At 37.3% G+C, this 20,616-nt stretch overlaps 2 protein-coding genes across 5 annotated transcripts in view; both read right to left on the reverse strand.

Moving 5' to 3' along the window:
- The window catches only part of LOC148741841 (alpha-L-fucosidase-like), a 27,386-nt gene extending 17,135 nt beyond the window's left edge, over window positions 1-10,251 (reverse strand). The window contains exons 1-6 of one of the 4 annotated variants that reach the window (XM_088746889.1): window positions 10,141-10,232; window positions 5,213-5,339; window positions 3,056-3,412; window positions 1,823-1,929; window positions 1,616-1,746; window positions 1-5 (exon numbers count right to left, since the gene is read on the reverse strand). The exon at window positions 1-5 is cut by the window's left edge and continues 126 nt beyond it. In XM_088746889.1, coding sequence (XP_088603015.1) covers window positions 1-5; window positions 1,616-1,746; window positions 1,823-1,929; window positions 3,056-3,393 — 581 coding nt within the window. In that variant the 5' untranslated portion in view covers window positions 3,394-3,412; window positions 5,213-5,339; window positions 10,141-10,232. Of the gene's footprint in view, window positions 6-1,615; window positions 1,747-1,822; window positions 1,930-3,055; window positions 3,413-5,212; window positions 5,340-9,757; window positions 9,957-10,140 lie in introns of those variants that run through there. The other 3 variants (XM_088746890.1, XM_088746888.1, XM_088746891.1) reach the window with 3 other exon arrangements.
- A 757-nt stretch (window positions 10,252-11,008) lies between these two features.
- On the reverse strand, window positions 11,009-20,593 carry LOC111320672 (ES1 protein homolog, mitochondrial). Its single transcript, XM_022923334.2, has 8 exons — window positions 20,455-20,593; window positions 19,715-19,767; window positions 19,148-19,261; window positions 17,867-17,986; window positions 16,990-17,082; window positions 15,530-15,563; window positions 15,240-15,362; window positions 11,009-11,336 (listed from the first exon to the last, which is right to left on the reverse strand). Exons 1-8 carry the CDS (start codon window positions 20,560-20,562, stop codon window positions 11,214-11,216), a joined length of 768 nt encoding a protein of 255 aa, XP_022779069.1. The 5' UTR covers window positions 20,563-20,593; the 3' UTR covers window positions 11,009-11,213.
- Between the last annotated feature and the right edge of the window lie 23 nt (window positions 20,594-20,616).

Raw genomic sequence — 20,616 nt, forward strand, 5'->3', positions numbered from 1 at the left:
ACTTGCTGCAAAAAAATTATAAGATTTAATTCTACAACAGTTGAAGTGTAGTTTGTATAATTACATAAACTAAACAATTTCACTCTTTTGAAATACTGCAGCTGCAAATAAACCTCTTTGCTGAATTTATTACAACTTTTGAATAAATGTGACTAATGTTTAAAGAGCCTGAGAAGAAATCACTGTTAATTTGTTGCACATTAACAAGAAGTTGTTTATTAGATTAAGGTCATACTTGCTCATATTGGTTTAGTCTGGCTTTTACTGTTTTTTTTTTTTAAACCTTGTCCCATATTTTATTTTTTTTAATTCTTGTTACAATTATTATCTTGTTTCACACCTGCCTAACTGGCTCTTCTTGTTTGCTTGACACTTAAGTAAGCTTATTAAGTTTGATACTGGTCTTGTAATAAGACCTGTTCAAAATATCACATTTTATTCCCTGTTTCTTTTTTGTGTAATTCTTGTGTACTCATATTTCAAGTTGGGAAGATGTTCTCTGGAGTTGTTATCTTGTAATATTTTCTTCAATTATTGGTAGGTAAAGGTTTTTGGTTTTTAAAGTCAAATAACTTTTTTTTTTCTAACTGAGTTCTTTTCAGAAACTAGTACATCAGTACACCAGATTTACTTGATGAAAACCAAAATTCAAAATTGGGTAATCAAATATAATACAACATGAAAAGATATAGACATCAATATATATATATATATATATATATATATATATATATATAATTATACTTCAAGATTTAGGTTACTTGAACTTTTACTGCATCTCTGAGTTGCATGCCTCTTGCCAAGATTAATGAAAGAGGCATGAAAGATTAATGAAAGAGGCAAGAGACATGAAACTCAGAGTTGCAGTAAAAGTTCAAGTAACCTAAATCTTGAAGTATAATTATCCATAGCTCTAGCCCTGCTATTGAGCACTTTTTAGTAGACGATGATCTCATTCCACTATTTTGGTTATATATATCTGACTTTAATTTTCCTTGAATTTCTGAATCTCAATTTCCCTTAACTCAAGATGACATTCCCTGACTCAGGCTGTAGCAACCATACTTGTTTCATTAATCTTAATGCTGGAAATTTACAAACTATTTCTTTAAGAATTAATTCCTAATAGAGGGGGGCATTGGAATTTCCAGTTTTGTAGTTTGGCCATTTTTTAGATCAGTTTTTCTGTGCCAACAACCATCACTTTGTTGGCTTTGGTGTTCACTGTAGTTTGCTGATTTTCCGTTGTTCAGCATTTGCTTATAATGGTTTTCATCAAAAATACAAATGGTTTTTGGATTTGATTTTCAATTTTTGGTATTCAGTTTCTTTTTTTTTTAAGCTCTTCCTATTTGGGTTCCAGTTTTTATGCTCCACTTGTTACCAATGAACAATTTTGTATGCAGATTTAAGTTTTTATCAAATGTTTTAGTGGTTTTGTAGTTATGGATGATTTTTTCCTATGGTTTTGCAGTGTCTAGTAGACCCCAATGCCCTCTTCCTAGTATCACTGAAAATAGAATCATATGTAAACCCACATAGGGTATTCAAATATAAAGAGATCACAAGATGAAAAGATACACAATAATTTTATGTAATACCAAATTGAATGTACCTCAACATAATCCTGTGTCTCAAAGTGGTTGGCACTATCTTTCAAATAAAGAGGATTAAACCATTCATAGAGTGAATGATACAATCCAAATGTGATGTTTGTTTTTGTTCTAATAGATGTTGCCAGTTCCCCTGCCAATTAAAAAAAAGATGAGATCTTATAATATTTATTTCCACCTGGATTTACATAGCTGTAAATTTTCTCTACCCACAAGATCCCTGTGTGGGCCATTGTCAACAGAGTTCCAGTTCCATGATACATTTGATCTCCAGTTTGTCCAACCTTCATGATGCTTACTGGTCAGAACAAAATATCTAAGAAACAGGATGGACAAAATATCCTTAGTGGCAAAGAGATGATTGGTTTACCATAGCCGACAGCTGAGATAAATAAATATTAAAAGAGCATCATATTTTATAATAAATTAAAACAAATGTTTTACCTTGCAATTATCAAGGTTCCACTCCTCTTTTTCATAACTTTTATATGTAATAAATAACTTTCAGACAGCTTGGGGATGCTACCTGCCGTTTTCCACGAATGAGGACGGATACAACTATGCCAGAACAACATATCATTTGCAGTTCAGCATAGAAGGTAGCAACCATGAGCAGGTCAATATTTGTAGAAAGTTATATGCAAATAAATGGTGGGGTTGAAGTCAAACTTTTAATTTACTACTCAGGCAGACCAAACTGCTTCTGGTATTAACCCTTTACACCTTAAGATCAGTCTGCATATTCTCTGTACCATTCCCCCTACATTTCCTAAAGTGATGATCGAGAAACAGAATTTTTTTGACCAAATCATCTTAAGTTGGTGATCCTTTCTGTTATCCTTGTGACCTTAATGTGTGATTCTTCTTGTATTTGTATGTTTGTATTTTTTTTTTATTTTCACCATTTCATCAATTAAAACCTTATAAATGATTACCAACAAAAGAAAGAAAATGGAGAAGGGCATAATAAAGCAAGCTAATTCGATGGCTGTTGTGTTATATTTATATATTTTTTTTATACAGTTAGAAAAATCCGATACAAATATATGAGGGGGAAAGAGGAATCACACCTTCAACAACAGATAAATAAATAGGAAGACATTGACTAGTACTGAGAAAAGTAATACATGAAAAGTGCACTTTCAAATAGTTTTCTAGTAGGCTTCTCCTGTATTGATAATGGAATATCATTCCAATATAGTAGCATCTAATAACTGTATTTACTAAGAACGGTTACAAAGATGTACTCTAGTGGTATAATCATGGTTCTCAAATACAAAAGACAGTGCAAAATTAGATTGCTTTTCATCTACAATATAAATCATGAAGTAGTTGACACCTAGTAGACTTAATATAATGTGTGATCCAGGAGTGATTTGTAAAGAGAAAGTAGATGCAAGAGTTTAAAACTATAAAACAAACCATGAATTGTCCATACCCACCTTGCACCAGACTTTGTTAAAAGATCTGCCCAAGCATCTGGATCAAAGAATTCTGCATGAAACATTGGGGCAAAGTCTTGATACTGAAAGTCAGGTGGATAGTTATTCTTCATGAATTCCACGAAAGTTGGATCCTGGTCATGTTTCCATCTGTACCAGAACCACGCTGTTCCAAAACTTGGTACTGAGTACACTCCCCAGTGCATGAATATACCAAACTTGGCCTCATCATACCAAGGGGGGAGGGGACGGGAGTCTAGTGATTCCCATGTTGGATCATATTTACTTGCCACAAAGGAGAGGAGGGTTAGGATAAAAATAACTTGTGTGAATCTCATCTCCAAGAGACTATAAAGTCTGCAACAAAACATGCATTACAGTTCAGTACAATATCATTAGTTATAATCTGTAATTTATTCTAATTTGGATATATCAACAAAGTTGAAATGGTAAATTAGCCACCGTAATGATTACAAAAGCTGACGTTTCGAGCGTTAGCCCTTCCTCAGAGCGAATAGAGGAATTGTGGGTTGTGTGCTTTTAAAGGCAGAAAATGGAGCTACGTTATTGGTGGGAGCATGGCAACGAGAAAAACACGAATAAATTAGTGGAATGAAAAGTGTTCATTGATCCCTGTGGGATTTAGACTGCCGGTTTGAAAGGTGAGCTTTTGTTCAAGATTTTTGCGGCTTTCTGTGCCACGTAAGTGCAAGGAAAGACCGCAGATTGCCATATGTTGCTTAGAATGATTAGGTAAATTAAAATGTCTAGCGACTGGTTTCGATGTGTCCTTGTCATTCCTTTCCAGGTCTCGAAGGTGTTCTCGGAATCGGTCACCTAGTCTTCTGCCTGTTTCGCCAATGTAGATCTTCTTGCAATAAGTGCAAGTTATGCAATAGATTACATTGGCGGAGGTGCATGTGAAGTGATCGGTAATCTTAATGGATCGTTTAGGTCCCGATATTTTATCAGTGTTGTGAATGAAAGGACACGTTTTGCATCGTGCACGAGCGCATTTAAAAGTGCCTGGTTGGTCATTAGTCTGAAAAGATCTTCTGACCAAAAAATTGCCTATGTTTTTGTCGTGTTTTCATTCAAACGCGACAAAAACATAGGCAATTTTTTGGTCAGAAGTTCTTTTCAGACTAATGACCAACCAGGCACTTTTAAATGCGCTCGTGCACGATGCAAAATGTGTCCTTTCATTCACAACACTGATAAAATATCGGACCTAAACGATACATTAAGATCATCGATCACTTCACGTGCACCTCCGCCAATGTAATCTATTGCATAACTTGCACTTATTGCAAAAAGATATACATTGGCGAAACAGACAGAAGACTAGATGACCGATTCCGAGAACACCCTCCAGACGTGGAAAGGAATGACAAGGACACATCGAAACCAGTCGCTAGACATTTTAATTTACCTAATCATTCTAAGCAACATATGGCAATCTGCGGTCTTTCCTTGCACTTAGGTGGCACGGAAAGCCGTAAAAATCTGGAACAAAAGCTCACCTTTCAAACCGGCAGTCTAAATCCCACAGGGATCAATGAACACTTTTCATTCCACTAATTTATTCGTGTTTTTCTTGTTGCCATGCTCCCACCAATAACGTAGCTCCATTTTCTGCCTTTAAAAGCACACAACCCACAATTCCTCTATTCGCTCCGAGGAAGGGCTAACGCTCGAAACGTCAGCTTTTGTAATCATTACGGTGGCTAATTTACCATTTCAACTTTGTTGATATATCCAAATTTAATTTCGTTACTCCCACCAACGCAGCCCCAAACAGTTTCTTTTGAAACTATCAGCCTTTATTCATTTGTAATTTATTCTCTCTCATTTGGGATTAGTATAGACACCTCTCTAGCCCTGCTTAAACTGTCTTCCATTATTATAATAAACTAAAATGCATACACAATTCAACTGGGCCCAGTTTTTCGAAGGCCAATTAGTGCTAACCCAGGGTTAATTCAAATCCAGGTTTCTATACTTCTCTGTTGAAAAGCCTTTTTGGGATAATTTACCCAATTCTTTTTAGAGCATTCAATCATTAAATTGTAGACAAATGGAATTACACTGCATTTTTTTCAAAGGTTTCAGATCTGAAATCAAATTTCACACTAACCCCGAGTTATCCTAACTCACCTTTGGACAACCCAGCCTTGGTTCTTATTTATCCTCTAATGGAGGATAGATGCACTGATGATGTCACCATTAAAAACATTTTTATTTTTCATAATTTGAAACAAATATTATCCACATTGCTGGGGGTCTGTACAATAAGAGATCACAGAAGATGTCAAGCTGCAGTAAGAATATCAGTGACACACAATGGATAGTGCGCTGGACTGTTGTGCGGGAGGTAGAGGGTTTGAGCCCCGGCCGGACCAACACTCAGAAGTCTTAAAATAATTGAGAAAAATTTGCTACCTTTCTATAACATCAAGAAATGTTTAGATATTCTAGTCTTCTCGGATAGGAACGAATAAATGGAGGTCCCGTCTCCTGCAGGGTTAGGGGTAGGAGACAATAATTTCCCACATATGAGATTACTGTGTGATGGATGTCCTCCCCTGGGGTGGGATGGGCGGGTTTACTGGGCCCGCAGTAATTGGCGCAAGCCGTTGCGGTGTCCTTGCCTGTCGGCAAATCTAATCAATTATAAATTAAATTAAATTACACTCGATGTCATCTGCAATCTATAATTAATGCAATTGTAATACAGCAACAGGAATGGAATCTATTCCTTAAATAATATTCCAATCAAGTTGCATTGATTAAAATGCATCAAGAAAGGAGGTGACATGGATGTGCCTGGTTACAAAATAGTTGCATTAATAGCTCAACTTTTTCCAAATGGAATCCAGCTCAAGTATCATGCAGCTCACATCTATGTAACAGATTTTTTATGTTCAGTCAGCTATTTTATCCTTCTTTGCTAATCTCCCAGCAACGAAAAAATAACAGTTTAAAATGAAAATATCAAGGCCCAACTCATTTAACCCTCTCACTCCAAAGAACTCATTAGTAACTATCTGCCATACAACTCTTCTGATGCTGGTCTTAAAAATTTAGTATTGGATCAAATAATAATCCATATAAACGAATATTTTTCTTCATTCTCATCACTTATCTGCTTAATACTGTATAGATATTGTAAGGAGAAATTCTGTCTTGATCACTCAACGGAGTGAAAGGGTTAAGCCCACAAGATAGATATAGAGGGAAAGTTCAAAGTCTTCTTGCACGGAATCAGCTTCACCTAAAATAACAGTGTTCCCAAAGGACTAAATAAACAATCAGGAACACAGGTGTCCTTATCTGGGTGTTACGAAAATGAAGACCCTCGAAAACGAAGACCTAAGACCCTGTTAACAGAAAACCGTAGAAATTACAACTTAAACACACATTAAACAGCAACAACGCTTAGTAATATAATTCATTACACTTCACACGTTTCTTCCCATTATTATACTGCTCGTATTATTATACTGCCTGTATTATTATACTGCCCGTATTATTATACTGCCCGTATTATTATATGGCCCGTCTTGTCTGTTCTGTTTCGCTATGCGAGCCAATTTGGTGTTGATATTCTCGAGGGTTTCCTCGGGTAAACTTACCACATAGATTATTATTCTGGAACAGCAAGCAGAATTCCATCGCCAGCCGCCTTTGATTTATAGTTAGCATTGTGTGACAGAATAACAGAGAAAGCGTTCTGTACAGGAAAAATGACTCTTGGGTTCTGTCAATAAATAATCGATTTCTACTGTATTTCGTAGCTAAAATAGATTCTGACGGTCGTTAAGCTTTCTCTGCTGGAAAATTCTTGTTAAAAATAAGCAATTCTTTTGGCTAATGTAGGGTCTTCGTTTTCATAGTACGAAAACGAAGACCCCGGTCTTTGTTTTCCTAGTACGAAAATGAAGACCCCTGGTCTTTGTTTTTGTAGTACAAAAACGAACCGGTCTTCGAAGACCCCGGTCTTCGTTTTCATAGTACAAAAACGAAGACCCTTTATAAAAAGCAGACAATCCTTTGAAAGTACGATTGTAGAAGTACCCCGAGCACTAGTAATTGTTATTTCAGCTTTTGATATGTTAACACAGTTCGTGAGTGGTTTTTCTTGGTCTTTCTTCAGCCACCACTGCTTTCAGCTCTTGGATTTGTTTTTCTATGCATTGAGTCCAAGTTTGGAACAGACATCCCCATCGAAGGAGGGATCGGAACATTTAAGGGCCTCAATAAGGTTAAGCAGGCTTTATTCCGGCACATACTCTCTTTTTCGGCCTAGCGCGCATTGCATGACGGATGTGTACAGTGAGAGAACAAGATCTTGTTGTTGATGGTGCTCCATCACCTGCATTGGCTTCCTGTCTCATTTTGTATTAATTTTAAGGTTCTACTTCTAACTTTCAAAGCCATTCACAAATCTGCACCGTCCTATATCAATGATCTTGTCAAAATTAAGCCTTTAAATTCAAGATATGGACTGTGTTCTAATGACCGAATACTGCTATCTTACCCAAATTTTAAAACTCTAAAAACCCTAGGCGACCGTGCTTTCGTTGCTTCGGCACCAAAACTCTGGAATGATTTACCTTCGGAAATTAGAATGGCTAAATCTGTCGACACTTTTAAAAAAACTCTTAAAGACGCATTTTTTTAGTACGGCTTTTTAGTCTTAGCTTAGCTTTTAATATTTTATACTACACATGATGTAACCGGCATCTATTACAAAGCATTGTTGTAATGATGTAATTAGTATTTATTTCATGCATTGTGTTAATGATGTAATTAGTATTTTTTCCATGCATTGTTGTAATGATGTCATTAGTATTTATTCCATGCATTGTTGTAATGATGCAATTAGTATTTATTCCATGCATTGTTGTAATGCGCAGTTGATCATCCCGTCATGGAAACAGCGCAATATAAATCCACAATTTTATTTCTTTATATTATGGTGTGACAAAACAATGGCTTCCTTTAAACAATTCTACAATCACCTTCCTCACTTTGAAATGTATAAGAAATGGACGTCCCCCGCCCCCAAGTTAAAACTATAGCATTTTTTTAACGGCAACGGTATGACACTTCCTGTCTCCTGAACGTTTGTATTCGGTTGTAAGTAAGTAAGTAAGTAACTTTATTTAGCCACATATCGCATATGAGCAAATAGCTCGTTTAAATGCAAATGTGCCATAAAAATTTGACATTAATTTACATATATAAGTAATAAGTAATAGGTAAGAAATAAAAATAAATAAAAGAAATAAATAAAAAATAAATAAAAAATAAAAAATAAAAAATAAAAAATAAAAGAAATAAAATGTGTAAACATCTCCAAAGGAACCTTTTCCTATTCTCTATTTTACCCGCAATTCACTACATTTGAAGCGTGGAATCTCTTCTGCAATTTCGCTGCCAGGTGACACTCTTTGTATCAGCTGAGGAAGCTTAAACTTTCGAAAAACCGACATAGTTGAATTTTTTACCGCTACATCTCAACATGTGGCTTAAGTTTCGCGCAAAAATGTTTCCCTCAGCCGCACGTGCGATAGTCGGCCTTCGACCTCAATTGTTCAAAGGAAGCCACTGTTTAGTCACACCACTAACGACAAGATCTTGTTCTCTCACTGTACCCGTCCGTCACGGAATGCGCGCTAGGCCAAAAAAGAGAGTACGCGCCCGTATAAAGCCTGCTTAACCTTATTGAGGCCCTAAAATATTCCAGTCGCTCCTTCGACAGGGATTTCTGTTCCAAACCTGGACTCAATGCATAGAAAAACAAATCCAAGAGCCGAAAGCAGTGGTAGCTGAAGAAAGACCAAGAACAACCACGCGCGAACTGTCTTAACATATCAAAAGCTGAAATAACAATTACTAGTGCTCGGGGTACTTCTACAATCGTACTTTCAAAGGATTGTCTGCTTTTAATAAAGGATCTTCGTTTTCGTAATACGAAAACGAAGACCGGGGTCTTCGTTTTTGTACTACGAAAACGAAGACCGGGGGTCTTCGTTTTCGTACTACGAAAACAAAGACCGGGGTCTTCGTTTTCGTACTACGAAAACGAAGACCCTGCATTAGCCAAAAGAATTGCTTATTTTTTAACGAGAATTTTCCAGCAGAGAAAGCTTAACGACCGTCAGAATCTATTTTAGCTACGAAATACAGTAGAAATCGATTATTTATTGACAGAACCCAAGAGTCATTTTTCCTGTACAGAACGCTTTCTCTGTTATTCTGTCACACAATGCTAACTATAAATCAAAGGCGGCTGGCGATGGAATTCTACCTGCTGTTCCAGAATAATAATATGTGTGGTAAATTTACCCGAGGAAACCCTCAAGAATATCAACACCAAATTGGCTCGCATAGCGAAACACAACAGACAAGACGGGCCGTATAATACGGGCAGTATAATAATCGGAAGAAACGCATGAAGTGTAATGTATTATATTACTAGGTGTTGTTACTGTTTAATGTGTGTTTAACTTCTAATTTCTACGGTTTTCTGTTTACACGGTCTTAGGTCTTCGTTTTCGAGGGTCTTTGTTTTCGTAACACCCGTCCTTATCTAGTCTATTATATTACACACCAAATGAGGAACAATGTACTCCATTCACGGGCGAGTGCATTTGTTTCATAAAATTAAGTGAAAACGATTTAAATCAAACAAACCATTTTCTGTAAAACGAGCAATTTCTACGCTGTAATGTACTCCGCAGAACGAGTGTGCGTGCTAATCATGTGATCGGTAAAATGATGTACAGGAACTTCCTGAAACTTCTAAACAGTCCCAATCATTTATACATAATGTGTTCAGAACATAGCATGTATAGAGCAAAGAGAAATCCTGCTTGAAAATGTGGTGAGAGGGCAGAGACAGGTTATTTTTTTTAAGAAGTTCGATGATTGTGGGTAAAACTTCTTCAAAACAATAGTGCTGTCGCAAACCTCAATTCAAGTCGGTTGTGTGCTATAGATCGCTGGCAGATCATAACGGGATAATTCGCGTTTCGAATAAAAACCTCATCTGATCAATTTAAGCTAGCATTACTTACCGGACAAAACTGAAATTGCTTCACAGCGCTGCAGCTCCGTTCGTGTACTCTTGCATATGCTGTGTTATGTCACATAAAAGGACAAACCAAGAGGGCCTGGAACGAGATACGTCCTGTACGATTTCTCGCATGCTCGACGCGAAAGGGACTCGCTTTACCCGCGGTGCAGACCTAACTACGAGGTTCAGAGCCCCATTCTTTTCCTAGGTATTCTATTTACAGAACAGCAAGGATGAGATCATTTGCTACTACTCCGAAGAGGAGAGGGAAGGGACCTTCAAAGTGGACAACTCTGAGTCATAAGGGGTTGAGTACAGACAACAGATATGTATTAGACCGTATTAGGCAGAGAATAGAAAGTTCTCTTGATACCAGGAGCAGCTCGACGTTTGAGTAAACGGCCTCTTATTAAGGACAGGGCCGGTTTGGAATGGATTGGACTAGTTGGACAGGCCTAAATTCCAGCAGCTAAAGGTAGGTTTAATTTGGACTGGATAGCAGCAGCAAATATTTGATTGAATTAAACTGAACTGCGATATTAGCTTGGGTTCCACAACTGAAGTTCAAATCCTACTAAATTACACCTAAATGAAGCGCAATTTAGACGGACATGACAGGGTAACAAGACTTTACATTTAAATCATTTTGGACAAGTCTTGGACTCGTTTCTTCGCGCAATGGCAAGTCTGTTTGTTTCACTCGTGTGTAAACAACAACCCATTCCTTAAGAGTTTTATACAACGAGTATCAGGTGAGATAAGGCTATGGGGTTTCCACTGCTAATATTAAACCCATCAGGAATAAACAATCACGTCCAACGTTTTTCAGAATCCCAGTATCCAGTCCGCGGAGGAAATCAATACCAGACTCAAGAGAAAACAATGTTAATTTATTACCTTTATCTGGTTAAAACTTGCTGTATTTGGTAAAGCTTCAACGCCGCTCCCCATTACAGATGGCCATCTCTTTATCTCTTTAGCTACTTTACTACAGGTATCACCTCTACGGGTTAATACGAGCACTAATTTTTTAGTGCTTGTATTAATGCCCTACATGTTGACATTTACGTGAAATCAAACCATCTTCACGATCGCCTCTACCATCTTGCCGATACCATCGTGTATCTCATGGACTTTTGTTTCGCACATGAATGCTGGAGTTGTAACAACCTTGTTCTGTTGGTCCACATGAATTTCTTTTGAGAAGTTAAGGGAAAAAGTTACCTTCAAAATCGGTTATCCTTTAAATTCAATTACCATTATTTATTGCTGCGTTACCTTGCAGTGCCCTCTGTTTTCTCTACGATTTACACCAGTGATACAGCACTCTATTCGGAGTTTGGTTGTTACGTTGGTTATTTTCGCACCCTTTTCTGTCTAATAGCTACGATAGAGACTCGCGTACTCTTTTTTACGATTCATTTGCAAGTTGGTTTCTCTCGCTCTCTCATTTACCTTTGTTTGTTTCACAAATGACTTGTCACTCTAGTCCTTGTTTCACTTTTACGATGGCTACTCTCAGACTTTGTTGTTTTTCATTGTTACGTAGCGGACAAACGCATTCAACACTTAAACGAATTCTATGTTGAATTTAACTGTGCTTTATCTCTGCGTTAGCGGTTACTTAGGGGTCTGTCTTCTGTTTGACTTTAGTTTTAGCGACTCGCGCACCTTTTTGGTGTTAAGTAATGTGATCAAGGGACTCATGCACTTTGCCTTGTTTAAATGTTTCGTTAGTACCTCGCGCATTCCATTTTTAACTTGCTTCCTATGTTAGTGACTCGTACGCTCTGATTTGTGTTAAGAACTCGAAAATTCGCCTTTACGGTTTAACTTTTATGTCGGTAACTCGCACATTGTGTTCACTGTTTAATTACTAAGTTTAACTAAGTGACTTGAACACTCTATCTCCTGTTTGATTGCTACGTTAGTGACAAGCGCACTGTTCTTCGTTTGATTCTTATGTTGGTAACTCACAAAACCTGTTTTTCTGCGTACCATTATTACGTAGGTAACTCGCGCATTCTGTTTGCTGTTTGATTACTACGTTGGTAACTCGCGCAATCTCAGTGTTTTCTGATCACTCGCACTTTCTGTTTTGTGTCATTGCTGGGTTGATAACTCAGGCGCGCATTCTGTTTTCTGTGATTGTTACGTTAGTAAATCGCGCATTCTGCTTTCGGTTTGATCATTACGTTAGTAACGAGGGCAGTCTCAGTGTTTTCTGTGCAGTATTTAGATTGGTAACTGGTGCATTCTGTTTTCTGTAAAATTATTAGGTTGGTAACTCGCGCATACTGTTTTCTGTGAAGTTGGTACGTTGTTAACTCGCGCATTCTGTCTTTTGTCTTGATCATGGTGTTGGTAACTCGCGCATTCTGCTTTCTGTGTGATTACTATCTTGGAAATTCGCGCATTCTGTCTTCTTCTGTCTTGATTATCACGTTGGTAACTCGCCTCGCACATTCTGTTTTCTGTGAAGATGTTACGTAAGTAACTCGCGCATTCTGTTTTCTGTGTGATTATTACGTTGGTAACTAGCACAATCTGTTTTCGGTGTGATTATTACGTTGGTAAGTTGAGGAATCTCTGTGTTTTCTACGAGGTTGTTACATTGGTAACGCGCATTCTGTTTCCTGTGATTATTACGTTGGTAACTTGCGCATTCTGTTTTCTGTTTGATTATCATGTTAACTCGCGCATTCTGTTTTCTATGTAATTACTACGTTGGTAACTTGCGCATTCTGTTTTCTGTGTAATGATTACGTTGGTAACTCGCGCATTCTGTTTTCTGTGTGATTATTACGTTGGTAAGTCGCGCATTCTGTCTTCTGTCTTGATCCTACCGTTGGTAACTCACCCATTCTGTCTAATATCTGACTGTTAATTTAGTAACCCGCGCATCCTGATTTCTTCGTACTTCTTACATTGGGAAATCACGCATTCTGTTTTCTGTGTGATTATTACGTTGATAACTCGCACATTCTGTTTTCAGTGTGATTATTACGTTGGTAAGTTGCGCAATCTCTGTGTATTCTGCGAGGTTGTTATATTGGTGACACGCGCATTCTGTTTTCTGTGTGATTATTACGTTGGTAACTTGCGCATTCTGTTTTCTGTTTGATTATCATGTTGTTAACTCGCGCATTCTGTTTTCTATGTGATTATTACGTTGGTAACTTGCGCATTCTGTTTTCTGTGTGATTATTACGTTGGTAACTCGCGCATTCTATTTTCTGTGTGATTATTACGTTGGTAACTTGTGCATTCCGTTTTCTGTTTGATTATCACGTTGTTAACTTGCGCATTCTGTTTTCTGTGTGATTATTACGTTGGTAACTCGCGCATTCTGTTTTCTTTGTGATTGTTACGTTGGTAACTTGCGCATTCTGTTCTTTGTGTGATTATTACGTTGGTAACTCGCGCATTCTGTTTTCTGTGTGATTATTACGTTGGTAAGTCGCGCATTGTCTTCTTCTGTCTTGATCATTACGTTGGTAACTCACCCATTCTGCCTAATGTCTGACTGTTAATTTAGTAACCCGCGCATCCTGATTTCGTCGTACCTCTTACATTGGTAACTCGCGCATTCTCTTTTCTGTTCGATTGTTACGTAAGTGACTAGCGCATTTTCTTTTTTTCCCAGTTGAAGTCTAGGTAAGTAACTTGCGCGTTCTGTTTTCTGTTTGATTGTTACGTAAGCGATACATGCATTCTATTTTTTTTTGTCATCGCTATGTAAATGTTTCGAGCATTCTGTTCTCGGTTTAATTGTTACGTCCGCAACCAGCGCGATTTTTTGTTTATTGTTAACTTTATGACTAGCGCATTCTGTCTTCTGCTTGACTGTTGGGTAAGCAACTAGCGCATTCTGTCTTCTGTTTGATTGTTGGGTAAGCAACTAGCGTATTCTGTTATTTTGCTTGATTGTTAAATAAGTGACTCGCGAATTCTGTTTGATTGTTCAGTAAGTGAGTAGCACAATCTGTCTTATGTTTGATTAAATACAATGAATATATGAAGTTCATATGTTCATTTGATTTATCATCACGGGTTTATTACGAATCAACTTAACGGCCTGCTCCCAGTTGGCTTGTTAGCTCAATTGGTAGAGCGCTACACTAGTATCGCAGAGGTCAGTGGTTCGAGTCCCGTACAGGCCTGATTTTTTTCAGGTCTGATTTTCGCTATTGCATAAATAGCGCTCTCTGCTGCGAGGATCGTGCATCATACTTATGTTTGATTATTAAGCGGCTAGTGCATTCTCTTTTCTGTTTGATTGTTATGTAAGTGACTAGCACAATCTGTTTTGTGTTTGACTGTTACACTCTTTTTTGAGTTTGATTGTTACGTAAGTGACTCGCACACTCTGTTTTGTGTTTGTTACATAAGTGACTCGCACACTCTGTTTTGTGTTGATTGTTACATAAGTGACTCGCGCGCTCTTTTTTGAGTTTGATTGTTACGTTAGTGACTCGCGCACTCTGTTTTGTTTGATTATTACATAAGTGACTCGCGCACTCTGTTTTGTGTTTGATTGTTACGTTAGTGACTCGCGCACTCTTTTCTGTGTTTGATTGTTACGCAAGTGACTAGTACAATCTGTTTTGTGTTTGATTGTTACATAAGTGACTCGTGCATTCTTTTTTGTGTTTGATTGTTACGTTAGTGACTCGCGCGTTCTCTTTTCTGTTTGATTGTTACATAAGCGACTAGCGCAATCTGTTTTCTGTTTGATTGTTAAGTAAGTGGCTAGCGCATTCCATTTTCTGATTGATTGTTACGTTGGCACAGTATGAGTTGTTCATACTGTTTTCTGTGTGATTGTTAGGTGAGTAACTCGCGCATTCTGTTTTTTATTCTGATTTTAACGTTACGTTTTCTGTTTGATTGTTTGTTTAGTGACATGCACTCTTTGTTTTACGTTTTATTGTTACCTTAGTGAAAAGCGCAATCTGTTCTGTGTTTGATTGTGTCCGAGTCGTGCACACTGTTTGGGATTTAATTGTAACGTCATTGAATCCCACATCTTCTTTGTGTTTCATTGTTATACGTATTAACACAGGCTTGGTGCCGAACCAACACAATTTTAAAGGATATGTTGACATCTTTGTTTATGTGTTTTGCTCCCATCTGTTGCACAGCGTCTGCAGTACCCGCATATGGCCAGCGGCCTCCATCATCCTTGTCCTGTCCTACCGTTATTTCAACGCCAGGGATGAGCTGACAATGATAAATATTCCATGTCAGATATCAATTTTAAGAGATGTAACGAGCCTGCTCACTTACTTCAGCCATATTTTTCTAAAAGGAGATTGGAATCTACATAAAGCAATACAAAGTTGTTGAAATTTGTTTAAATATAACAAGATTCTATGAAGTAAACCAACCTTGGCTGCTAACACTGGTGAAATGCAACAAAGACTGAAATGAAACAAGATGACAACATTTTTGATATGCAATTTTTGTTTTGGCTGCTTTTCATCTTTATTGCAAAATTGTACTATTGTTTTTATGGAATGAAAACACAAGTAACGTCTTATTTAAGGTAAAATTAGGTTAAAAATAGTGCTCTTTTGCTTTAAAAATATTTGGATATTCATTTTAGAACATACGGTCAAATGGAGAGATTCTTCAATATATATGCGTTATTGACCAAGCATGAGGTCAAAATGGCTGGATATTGGCTGAGTTATTTTTTTTACGTTTCTGTGGCCTGAGACGGAGTCAAGGTTCATAAAAGCGCTAAAAAAGAACAAGGCTAATATCCAGCCATCTGGACCAAACGAGCTATTATGAACTCTTTTGTAAGTCTGCTCCAAGCAATTTTCTTTATTGCACAAGATCAAAGCAAGCAGGGTAGCCAATCAGAACACAGGATTCGTTTCATAATGACCAATGGCACTGCCAACGATACAATGATAGATCATACTGAACATGCAGCTACAATCTGTAATGAAATGAATGTCATTTGACCTACAGATTGAAATCAAAAACCATGATCCTAATGCAGGTGAGCTGCAATTAAAACAACTGCAGAAAAGAACCCTTAAAAATTTTAGGCCTCAGAGAGATTTGAATCCATGCCTCCCAGGGACTAGTTGGGCATTACTACCAACTGAGCTACAAAGACACACACTGGGAGTGAGGCATACAGAGATGGAGCTAATTAAACAACAAAACACATTTTTCCGGACTCTATAACATGACAAAGCCATGCAGGATGTTGGGAGAACACAAGGAAAGCTTAAAAATCATGAGACGAAGGTGAGTGATTTTTTAATATTCTTGAGTGTTCTCCCAACATCCCAAATGGCTTTAGCAGGTAATAAAGCCCAGAAAAAAATGGGTTCTATTGCTTTTATGACAAACCTAGTTACATGCAGTCTCTATACCCTGATAAGGTAAAGTCTGTTTATGAGCCTAGTGGCCCATTAGACTGGTGCTTAACTCCAGTTTCTGTAGCATGAAGCGACTAGGAGTATTTCTACTCACTCCTGGATGGAATGCCAGTCCATCGCAGGGTTACACCCAGCATTAAATTGCCGGTACCCATTTATACACCTGGGTGAAGAGAGGCACTGTGAGAGTAAAGTGTCTTGCCTAAGAACACAACACAATGTCCCAACTGGGGCACAAACCCGGACCACTCGATCCGGAGTCGAGCGCACTAACCATGAGGCCACCGCGCCTCCACATAACCTGATAAAACATCCGCTTAGAAACTGAATTGACCGATAAGATGATTTGTGCTATGACTATTATGTTATAAACATGTTATAAATCTGAAACACCTAGGAGATCAGAGTAGAATAAAAATAGAATTTAAATAATTCAATAGTGCTCTCACCCAATAGGTTTTTTGGCAGCATGAAAATTGTTGATACATTTTGCCACCTCCTCATTAACTGTGCAGCCTGCACCATCCACAGCAAAGGAACTCCTGATGAAATACAAACATTGCCTACTACATGTTGCATAAAAATAAAGATTAATTAATTATTAACACTGATATAATGTTATAAACATATCCAAAAATCTTTATCGCCTAGGAGTTTCTGCACCTTAATAGTTAGCTCATGTAACTGATTGCATTGTACACACTTCAAAGTGTCACGCAGCAGATCCCTCAAAAGGAGTGACAGTGTCACAAAAATGAGTAGCAAAGCTGCTAAGAAATCATTAACCTCTTATACCCTAGCATCAGTATGCATATTCTCCGCACTCTGTTCTAAACATTTCCTTAGTACTGATAAGGAGAATTAATTTAACAATCAAAGTTTCTTAGGTTGGTGATCATTTTCTCTGTCATCACGATCTTAGTGAATGATTCGGCAGAATTACTGTAAGGAGAAATTAAAAGCTGGTCACTCTTAAGAGTTAGACAGTTAGAAGAAGGAGAAACCACCATGGAACTGAAAACTGAACTGAGAAACCAGTAAAAGCTCTCCTGCTCATGTTCACTGCATCCCCTCCTCAATTTTCATCAAACACCTGAAAAAACTGTCACCTCGGCAGGCTTTGGGGAAGGGATGCAAAGAAAACAAGCAGGAGAGCCCCACTGGTTTCTCCCAGTTCCATAGCGTCTGAATAAATTTGATCAAATTTATATTTGATGATTCTTTTTTCAAAAAATAGAGAAATGGACTTCATCTCATACACCTTTTTAATCCAGATGTTGCAGCGAAAAATATTACAAACCTATAATGATGAGTTTCTTGACTTACAAGTTCTTTGCTGCTCCAAACCCTCCTGGAAAAACAACAGCATCATGGGAAGCAGCATCAAGATTGGCAAGAGAAGTGATCTTTCCACGAGCTATTCTGGCAGACTCAACCAAGACATTTCTAAAAGTAAAAGTTGTCATTTTTAAAATTACGTATACATAGTTAGCACATGTTTACTTATCAGTATAAAGTACTGTCAGTCTTAATTCCTTATATGGTTCTTCAGCATCACCCATTTTCCAGAATGGAACATTGATGTTACCAAGGCTGAAGAGATGTCCAGAGCTTTTACTGGTTAAATTAACCATTTACACCCTAACATCAGTATGCAAATTCCCCATACTCTTCTCTATACATTTCCTAAGATTCTGACAGGGAGAATTTGTCTATCAATCAAGTAGAGCTTCTTTCCTTAGTGATCATTTCCTTAATTCTCCTGACCTTAATGTGTGATTCAGGAGTGATATTGTAAGGAGAAATTATACACAAGTCACTCTTAGGGGTCAAAAGGTTCAACTTTTCTTAGAAAAAAATGACTAAAAGTGAAAATTTTGACAACAAAAAACAAAAAGCTGGGAAAAGTACATGCCAACTTGGATCAAGTAAATGGTGCAAAGGTGTAGATAGAAACTGTCAAAATCAGCTGATCAAAAGGTATCTCAAGAACTGATATGTTACCAAATTCCTTTGAAAAAAATTGCTTTTGAAACTATTTCTCTAACTCATTTGGCCTCTTCATTTAATGGTCTCCATTTATCACTGACAATTAGAGGGACACATTGGGGTCTATTAGAAACTGCAAAACTGTAGAAAAATCATCCAAGACCACAAAACTGCAAAAACAAATTGATCAAAACAGAAAAATGGTGTGCAGAACAAGAACCATCAAAACTGATATGTTTTCACATCCCAGTTATCAAAACCCTAATTGGTCCAATATAGTGGTGAAAAGTGGAATAAAGAGAGGTTTCACAGCTATTTGAGATCAGCTGTGGAGGCCCATAATTACCCCTCAGATCAAAGAGAAACTGGAACCCAAAATAGGAAAAAGCAAAAACCACAGAGGATACCAAATCTGAAAACCTGTTGATATTTTTGAGGAAAACCCAAAACCCAAAACCAAAAGCTAAAAAAAGGAAAATCTGCAGACAACAATGAACACTGAAACCAAAAGGATATTTGGCACAAAAACCAAAACCCAATCTAAAAAATGACCAAAGCCACAAAACTAAAAATCCCAACGTCCCCATCAAATAATATGACAAGTTAGTCATTTCTCACCGGGTCTCACCCTCCATTTCTTCTCCTTTAGCATGATTCAAGACATGCATCTGTGGAATATCTGGTGCATATATACTCACATCAGCTCCAGCTCGGCTCAGGTGAACCAGTACCCTTATATAGAATAAAAATAAAATATTATCAAATTATCTAGACCAGTACATCTACTTTAACTGGGGCCACCCAGACATGAAAACTAATTCGAGGACAGAATTGAAACAACAGACTAAGAGTCTGATTCCAATATAGCGAATCAAACAATATCATGAAACATTGCACTCAGCTCTTATCATTTAAGGACAACCGAGCATCTCAGGGTTTTCAACAGATTTTAAGAGTTTAGCAAATATGTTGGTTTGATTCCATCAACATGTACAGGTTATAATTAAGCAATAAGCTGTTCAGACACTTTTATACAGTGTACTGTATAAAATCTTCCTTAAAATGTCCATGTAATGTAACTAAAACCATTCATATTCCAAAAAAGTCTACTGCACAAATTATCCAGATCTGGAGGAAAATATGTATTATTTTCTAATATATGGCACCCCACCAAAGAATACTTACGCTGAGGCCTCATGAATCTCTGCGCCATCAAAAACTCCATTTCCAGATAACACCTACAAAATTAATTACACGGCAAATGTTTTTTTGGAAGGAGGTCATCTGCAATCTATAACTGAATATATAATAAGCTGAATTATGCATACATTTTGATTGGTTAAGATTTATTAGAGGACATACTCACAGAGACCTCGCCATCAACATGTTGCTTTTTGTGACATGAAACGAATATAATTCATGTTGCCATGAGTCTGTACTGTAATAGATCACAAAAGACATCAAAATGTGGCAAGAACAAAAAGTGGCAAACAAGATGCAGCTAAGCAAGTCACCAATCTATTAATGAACAGATGCATGGCACCATGAAGTCAATTCGTCATAGAGATGGAAAGCAAAAGGAATCTGTTTGGTTAACTTTATCGTGAAAGCAAATACATTTGATAGAAATGGAGAATTAAAAAAAAAAGAAAAGAAAAGGGTGTGCAATTTAGTTATTATATGATATGAAGGTACATTTAAATTAAACGTTGAAAATCAATAATCAATATAAATAATATTACGACTAACTTTTAATTATTGTTCCGATCAATAATTTTGTAAGAGATGAAAAGTAATGCAAGTTGTTGATAGATGCTAATTAAAATAACTGCAAACAATGATGGTTGATTTCCATGCTTTCTTCGGAGTCCAATTAATTAACGCCCCTTATGATACTTTCAGAATTTAGAAACCATTGTACTTACCACAGCAACGGAGGCACGAGACGTGGAACCCGTGGAGAATGCACGATACGTTTGAAAAGATCGACATCTTGCGATAGTTCGCATCGCTGCTACACGGCACGCAGCCATGTTAGTGAAGGGTTATGCAAAAAGTAACAGGCGTTATTAGTTACAAATATCGTT

The sequence above is a fragment of the Stylophora pistillata genome, chromosome 1 (assembly GCF_964205215.1).
Source record: "Stylophora pistillata chromosome 1, jaStyPist1.2, whole genome shotgun sequence".
NCBI lineage: Eukaryota > Metazoa > Cnidaria > Anthozoa > Scleractinia > Pocilloporidae > Stylophora > Stylophora pistillata.